This window comes from Coregonus clupeaformis, unplaced genomic scaffold (genome assembly GCF_020615455.1).
Source record: "Coregonus clupeaformis isolate EN_2021a unplaced genomic scaffold, ASM2061545v1 scaf1095, whole genome shotgun sequence".
Lineage (NCBI taxonomy): Eukaryota > Metazoa > Chordata > Actinopteri > Salmoniformes > Salmonidae > Coregonus > Coregonus clupeaformis.
In genome coordinates this window covers 54,156-62,500 of record NW_025534549.1, presented here as the reverse complement: position 1 = coordinate 62,500, position 8,345 = coordinate 54,156, and the positions used below count along the sequence as shown (strand labels likewise).

Below are 8,345 nucleotides of genomic sequence, written 5' to 3'. Positions count from 1 at the left end.
CTATAGTCCCTCTATAGGGATAATATGGAAGGGAGTGGTCTATAGTCCCTCTATAGGGATAATATGGAAGGGAGTGGTCTATAGTCCCTCTATAGGGAGTGGTCTATAGTCCCTCTATAGGGATAATATGGAAGGGAGTGGTCTATAGTCCCTCTATAGGGAGTGGTCTATAGTCCCTCTATAGGGAGTGGTCTATAGTCCCTCTATAGGGAGTGGTCTATAGTCCCTCTATAGGGATAATATGGAAGGGAGTGGTCTATAGTCCCTCTATAGGGAGTGGTCTATAGTCCCTCTATAGGGAGTGGTCTATAGTCCCTCTATAGGGATAATATGGAAGGGAGTGGTCTATAGTCCCTCTATAGGGATAATATGGAAGGGAGTGGTCTATAGTCCCGCTATAGGGATAATATGGAAGGGAGTGGTCTATAGTCCCTCTATAGGGAGTGGTCTATAGTCCCTCTATAGGGATAATATGGAAGGGAGTGGTCTATAGTCCCTCTATAGGGATAATATGGAAGGGAGTGGTCTATAGTCCCTCTATAGGGATAATATGGAAGGGAGTGGTCTATAGTCCCTCTATAGGGAGTGGTCTATAGTCCCTCTATAGGGATAATATGGAAGGGAGTGGTCTATAGTCCCTCTATAGGGAGTGGTCTATAGTCCCTCTATAGGGATAATATGGAAGGGAGTGGTCTATAGTCCCTCTATAGGGAGTGGTCTATAGTCCCTCTATAGGGAGTGGTCTATAGTCCCTCTATAGGGATAATATGGAAGGGAGTGGTCTATAGTCCCTCTATAGGGAGTGGTCTATAGTCCCTCTATAGGGATAATATGGAAGGGAGTGGTCTATAGTCCCTCTATAGGGAGTGGTCTATAGTCCCTCTATAGGGATAATATGGAAGGGAGTGGTCTATAGTCCCTCTATAGGGAGTGGTCTATAGTCCCTCTATAGGGATAATATGGAAGGGAGTGGTCTATAGTCCCTCTATAGGGAGTGGTCTATAGTCCCTCTATAGGGAGTGGTCTATAGTCCCTCTATAGGGAGTGGTCTATAGTCCCTCTATAGGGAGTGGTCTATAGTCCCTCTATAGGGAGTGGTCTATAGTCCCTCTATAGGGATAATATGGAAGGGAGTGGTCTATAGTCCCTCTATAGGGATAATATGGAAGGGAGTGGTCTATAGTCCCTCTATAGGGAGTGGTCTATAGTCCCTCTATAGGGATAATATGGAAGGGAGTGGTCTATAGTCCCTCTATAGGGAGTGGTCTATAGTCCCTCTATAGAGATAATATGGAAGGGAGTGGTCTATAGTCCCTCTATAGGGATAATATGGAAGGGAGTGGTCTATAGTCCCTCTATAGGGAGTGGTCTATAGTCCCTCTATAGGGATAATATGGAAGGGAGTGGTCTATAGTCCCTCTATAGGGAGTGGTCTATAGTCCCTCTATAGGGATAATATGGAAGGGAGTGGTCTATAGTCCCTCTATAGGGAGTGGTCTATAGTCCCTCTATAGGGATAATATGGAAGGGAGTGGTCTATAGTCCCTCTATAGGGATAATATGGAAGGGAGTGGTCTATAGTCCCTCTATAGGGATAATATGGAAGGGAGTGGTCTATAGTCCCTCTATAGGGAGTGGTCTATAGTCCCTCTATAGGGAGTGGTCTATAGTCCCTCTATAGGGATAATATGGAAGGGAGTGGTCTATAGTCCCTCTATAGGGAGTGGTCTATAGTCCCTCTATAGGGATAATATGGAAGGGAGTGGTCTATAGTCCCTCTATAGGGAGTGGTCTATAGTCCCTCTATAGGGAGTGGTCTATAGTCCCTCTATAGGGATAATATGGAAGGGAGTGGTCTATAGTCCCTCTATAGGGAGTGGTCTATAGTCCCTCTATAGAGATAATATGGAAGGGAGTGGTCTATAGTCCCTCTATAGGGAGTGGTCTATAGTCCCTCTATAGGGAGTGGTCTATAGTCCCTCTATAGGGAGTGGTCTATAGTCCCTCTATAGGGAGTGGTCTATAGTCCCTCTATAGGGAGTGGTCTATAGTCCCTCTATAGGGAGTGGTCTATAGTCCCTCTATAGAGATAATATGGAAGGGAGTGGTCTATAGTCCCTCTATAGGGAGTGGTCTATAGTCCCTCTATAGGGAGTGGTCTATAGTCCCTCTATAGGGAGTGGTCTATAGTCCCTCTATAGGGAGTGGTCTATAGTCCCTCTATAGGGAGTGGTCTATAGTCCCTCTATAGGGATAATATGGAAGGGAGTGGTCTATAGTCCCTCTATAGGGATAATATGGAAGGGAGTGGTCTATAGTCCCTCTATAGGGAGTGGTCTATAGTCCCTCTATAGGGATAATATGGAAGGGAGTGGTCTATAGTCCCTCTATAGGGAGTGGTCTATAGTCCCTCTATAGAGATAATATGGAAGGGAGTGGTCTATAGTCCCTCTATAGGGATAATATGGAAGGGAGTGGTCTATAGTCCCTCTATAGGGGAGTGGTCTATAGTCCTCTATAGGGATAATATGGAAGGGAGTGGTCTATAGTCCCTCTATAGGGAGTGGTCTATAGTCCCTCTATAGGGATAATATGGAAGGGAGTGGTCTATAGTCCCTCTATAGGGAGTGGTCTATAGTCCCTCTATAGGGATAATATGGAAGGGAGTGGTCTATAGTCCCTCTATAGGGATAATATGGAAGGGAGTGGTCTATAGTCCCTCTATAGGGATAATATGGAAGGGAGTGGTCTATAGTCCCTCTATAGGGAGTGGTCTATAGTCCCTCTATAGGGAGTGGTCTATAGTCCCTCTATAGGGAGTGGTCTATAGTCCCTCTATAGGGATAATATGGAAGGGAGTGGTCTATAGTCCCTCTATAGGGAGTGGTCTATAGTCCCTCTATAGGGATAATATGGAAGGGAGTGGTCTATAGTCCCTCTATAGGGAGTGGTCTATAGTCCTCTATAGGGAGTGGTCTATAGTCCCTCTATAGGGATAATATGGAAGGGAGTGGTCTATAGTCCCTCTATAGGGAGTGGTCTATAGTCCCTCTATAGGGATAATATGGAAGGGAGTGGTCTATAGTCCCTCTATAGGGATAATATGGAAGGGAGTGGTCTATAGTCCCTCTATAGGGAGTGGTCTATAGTCCCTCTATAGGGATAATATGGAAGGGAGTGGTCTATAGTCCCTCTATAGGGATAATATGGAAGGGAGTGGTCTATAGTCCCTCTATAGGGAGTGGTCTATAGTCCCTCTATAGGGAGTGGTCTATAGTCCCTCTATAGGGAGTGGTCTATAGTCCCTCTATAGGGAGTGGTCTATAGTCCCTCTATAGGGATAATATGGAAGGGAGTGGTTTGTGACACACAACAGCAGCATCTAACCTATTTGTCCATTCATACCACAGTTACACTTCTAAAACCGCCAAAACATCCACTATGCGGATGTAGGCCAACACGGGTTAACGCTCAATCTGATTGAATATAGGCCAATTTTTCCGCGTTCACAGAGACTGCATTCACGGTCAATGCTGCTTATAGTATGTTGGCTCAATGGTGAATGTGCTTAAAGATGGCAGAATTCAGATATGATGTCATTGTTTATCTACTGAGTCTTGAAGATGAAATTGGGATCATGTGCTAATGAACATACAACAAAAAGAATAATGGAGAGCAATGTACAATATGGTGAATTGACCAACATTAGAGATGTGTGTTAAATGGGGATTGCCATCTTTATGCACCTCCGCTATTGAAAATGGACTTTAAAAGCCACATTGTGTACAGCCAACGATGGGATTGAATCCTGGCCTGAGGATTGTATAATGATTGAATCCCGGCCTGTATATTATGTCATGTGATATCCCTGTACACTACATTTCCTGCAACTCAAATGATGTGTCTAGCAGATATGTTGCTGTGCTGTGATTCGCAGTTGTGATTTTCTTGTGTTGTTATTTGTCCAGCTCGACCTTTGACCCAGATGAGTTTGTCGACACCCACGCTGGTAGCTCGGTCATCCAATCTGAAGACGCTGGTCGCCACCTGCCTCTCGGCCAATGGGAAGCCTCCAGGAACCATCAGGTGGGACGCCACCGTGTGTTATTGTGTAAACAGCTCTCTCAGAGTAACATTTCAAATAGATGGAAACATCTGTGGAATAGGTAAGGAAAGGGTTAGGGTTAGCGATTGACTCATTCAACCAAGGCAGTGTCGCTAGGTGTACTCCTCACACGATACCCAGTACCCAGAGATACTCCGATGTTATGAACCGTGTACTATTCAGGAGGCATAAGACAGGAGATGTGATTGACCTGCACACTTTGACACTCTAAAGATTCATGAAACAGTTTGATATCAATCAATCAATCAAATGTCACATGCGCCGAATACAACAGGTGTAGACCTTACAGTGAAATGCTTACATACAAGCCCTTCACCAACAATGCAGTTTTAAGAAAGAATACCTAAAAAAAATAAGAAATAAAAGTAGCAAATAATTTAAGAATAGCGAGGCTATATACAGCTATATACAGGGGGTACCGGTACAGAGTCAATATACAGGCTATATACAGCTATATACAGGGGGTACCGGTACAGAGTCAATATACAGGCTATATACAGGGGGTACCGGTACAGAGTCCAATATACAGGCTATATACAGGGGGTACCGGTACAGAGTCAATATACAGGCTATATACAGGGGGTACCGGTACAGAGTCAATATACAGGCTATATACAGCTATATACAGGGGGTACCGGTACAGAGTCAATATACAGGCTATATACAGGGGGTACCGGTACAGAGTCCAATATACAGGCTATATACAGGGGGTACCGGTACAGAGTCAATATACAGGCTATATACAGGGGGTACCGGTACAGAGTCAATATACAGGCTATATACAGCTATATACAGGGGGTACCGGTACCGAGTCAATGTGCGGGGCACTGGTTAGTCGAGGTAATTTAGGTAATATGTACATGTAGGTAGAGTTATTAAAGTGACTATGCATAGATAATAAACAGAGAGTAGCAGCAGCGTAAAAGAAGGGGGGGGGGGGCAATGCAAATAGTCTGGGTAGCCATTTGATTAGATGTTCAGGAGTCTTATGGCTTGGGGGTAGAAGCTGTTTAGAAGCCTCTTGGACCTAGACTTGGCGCTCCGGGACCGTGCGGTAGCAGAGAGAACAGTCTATGACTAGGGTGGCTGGAGTCTTTGACAATTTTTAGGGCCTTCCTCTGACACCGCCTGGTATAGAGGTCATGGATGGCAGGAAGCTTGGCCCAAGTGTTGTACTGGGCCGTACACACTACCGTCTGTAGTGCCTTGCGGTCAAAGGCCGAGCAGTTGCCATACCAGGCGGTGATGCAACCAGTCAGGATGCTCTTGATGGTGCAGCTGTAGAACTTTTTGAGGATCTGAGGACCCATGCCAAATCTTTTCAGTCTCCTTAGGGGGAATAGGTGTTGTCATGCCCTCTTCACAACTGTCTTTGTGTGATTGGACGTTGATAGTTTGTTGGTGATGTGGACATCAAGGAACTTGAAGCTCTCAACCTGCTCCACTACAGCCCCGTCGATGAGAATGAGGGCGTGCTCGGTCCTCTTCTTTTTCCTGTAGTCCACAATCATCTCCTTTGTCTTGATCACTTTGAGGGAGAGGTTGTGGTCCTGGCACCACACGGCCAGGTCTCTGACCTCCTCCCTATAGGCTGTCTCGTCGTTGTCGGTGATCAGGCCTACCACTGTTGTGTCATCAGCAAAGTTAATGATGGTGTTGGAGTCGTGCCTGGCCATGCAGTCATGAGTGAACAGAGAGTACAGGAAGGGACTGAGCACGCACTCCTGAGGGGCCCCCGTGTTGAGGATCAGTATGGCGGATGTGTTGTTACCTACCCTTACCACCTGAGGGCGGCCCGTCAGGAAGTCCAGAATCCAGTTGCAGAGGGAGGTGTTTAGTCCCAGGGTCCTTAGCTTAGTGATGAGCTTTGAGGGCACTATGTTGAACACTGAGCTGTAGTCAATGAATAGCATTCTCACATAGATGTTCCTTTTGTCCAGGTGTGAAAGGGCAGTGTGAATCGCAATAGAGATTTCATCATCTGTGGATCTGTTGGGGCAGTATGCAAATTGGAGTGGGTCTAGGGTTTCTGGGATAATGGTGTTGATGTGAGCCATGACCAGCCTTTCAAAGCACTTCATGGCTACAGACGTGAGTGCTACAGGTCGGTGGTCATTTAGGCAGGTTACCTTAGTGTTCTTGGGCACAGGGACTATGGTGGTCTGCCTGAAACTTGTTGGTATTACAGACTCAGACAGGGAAAAGCTTTATGCAATAGTTTAACACTGAAGCTTTATGAAACAGTTTGACACTCCAAAGTTTTATGAAACAGTTTGAAACTACAAAGTTTTATGAAACAGTTTGAAACTACAAAGATTTATGAAAGTTTACAATCCATAGCTTTATGAAACAGTTTGACATTCCAAAGCTTTATTTCACATATTGATATTACAATGTTTTATTAAACAGTTTGACATTCCAAAGCTTTATTTCACATATTACATTTTAGTCATTTAGCAGACGCTCTTATCCAGAGCGAATTACAGTTAGTAAATACATATATTTTTTTTATGCTGGCCCACTGTGGGAATCGAACCCACAACCCTGGCGTTGCAAACGCCATGCTCTATCAACTGAGCTACATCCCTGCCGGCCATTCCCTCCCCTACCCTAGACGACACTGGGCCAATTGTGCGCCGCCCATGAGTCTCCCGGTCGCGGCCGGCTGCGACAGAGCCTGGATTCGAACCAGGATCTCTAGTGGCACAGTTAGCACTGCGATGCAGTGCCTTAGACCACTGCACCACTCAGGAGTTGATATTACAATGTTTTATTAAACAGTTTGACATTCCAAAGCTTTATTTCACATATTGATATTACAATGTTTTATTAAACAGTTTGACATTCCAAAGCTTTATTTCACATATTGATATCACAATGTTTTATTAAACAGTTTGACACTCAAAAGCTTTATGTAACACATTGACATTTCAAAGCTGTGCAAAACAGTTTGACACTCCCACTGCACCAAAAAAAAAGATTTGCTTTAGCCGATATCCGCATAGTGGTTGTTTTGACAGTGTCGGGGGTGGAACTGTGTTAGAGCTGTCAAATTCACAAGCGGCTCCTGGCATTATATGGAGCTAAAGTGGGCATTGCCATTGGCTGCATGGTGTCGCATTAAGAGAAATCCCATGCAGCCTTGTTTACAAGTTCCAACACTGGAATGTGAGATGTAATCTACACCTCGATTAGGCTGATAGAAATCCTCATTACTTTGTTGAATGATTTTCTGTTTGAGCGTAATTATTTCCATACAACCTACATTTTCTCGTTCTGAACTTCTAACAGGAGTGGGACAGGGTGCCTTCATGACAGTGATCAAGAGCAGCTGCTCACCGATTTGACAATGCAGTTACACCTCTGGCAAATCATCCGCTACAGTGCCTTCAGAAAGTATTCATACCCCTTGACTTATTACACATTTGTTGTGTTACAGCCTGAATTCAAAATGGATTAAATTGATTATTTATCTCACACATCTAAACACAATACCCCATAATGACAAAGTCTAAACATGTTTTTAGAAATGTATTCACACCCCTGATTCAATACTCTGTATAAGCACCTTTGGCAGCGATTACAGCTGAGAGTCTGTCTGGGTAATTCTCTAAGAGCTTTCCACACCTGGATTGTGCAATATTTGCCCATTATTCTTTTAAAAATTCTTCAAGCTCTGTTAAATTGGTTGTTTGAAAGCAGAATGAACCAGGTTTTAGGATTTTGCCTGTGCTTAGCTCCATTATTATTTCTTTTTTATCCTGAAAAACTCCCCAGTCCTTAACGATTACAAGTATACCCATAACATGATGCAGCCACCACTATGCTTGAAAACATGAAGAGTGGTACTCAGTGATGTGAATGCAGAGGAACTTGAAGATTTTCACCTTCTCCACTGTGGCCCCGTTGATGTGGATGGGGCGTACTCCATCTGCTGTTTCCTGAAGTCCACAACCAGCTCCTTCGTTTTGTTGACATTGATAGAGAGGTTATTTTCCTGGCACCACTCCGCCAAGGCCCTCACCTCCTCCCTGTAGGCTGTCTCGTCATTGTTGGTAATCAGGCTTACTATTGTTGTGTCGTCTGCAAACTTGATGATTGAGTTGGAGGCTTGCGTGGCCACACAGTCATGGGTGAACAGGGAGTACAGGAGGGGGCTGAGCACGCACCCTTGTGGGGCTCCTGTGTTGAGTATCAGCGAAGTGGAGGTGTTGTTTCC

General features: G+C 44.7%; 1 protein-coding gene across 1 annotated transcript in view; it reads left to right on the top strand.

Annotated features, from left to right (window-relative positions):
- The window catches only part of LOC121559660 (nectin-1-like), a gene marked incomplete at its 3' end in the record, with an annotated part of 34,681 nt that overhangs the window by 5,009 nt on the left and 21,327 nt on the right, over window positions 1-8,345 (top strand). The window contains exon 5 of the mRNA XM_045217527.1: window positions 3,969-4,086. Within this exon, the coding sequence (XP_045073462.1) occupies window positions 3,969-4,086 (118 nt within the window). The remainder of the gene's footprint in view (window positions 1-3,968; window positions 4,087-8,345) is intronic.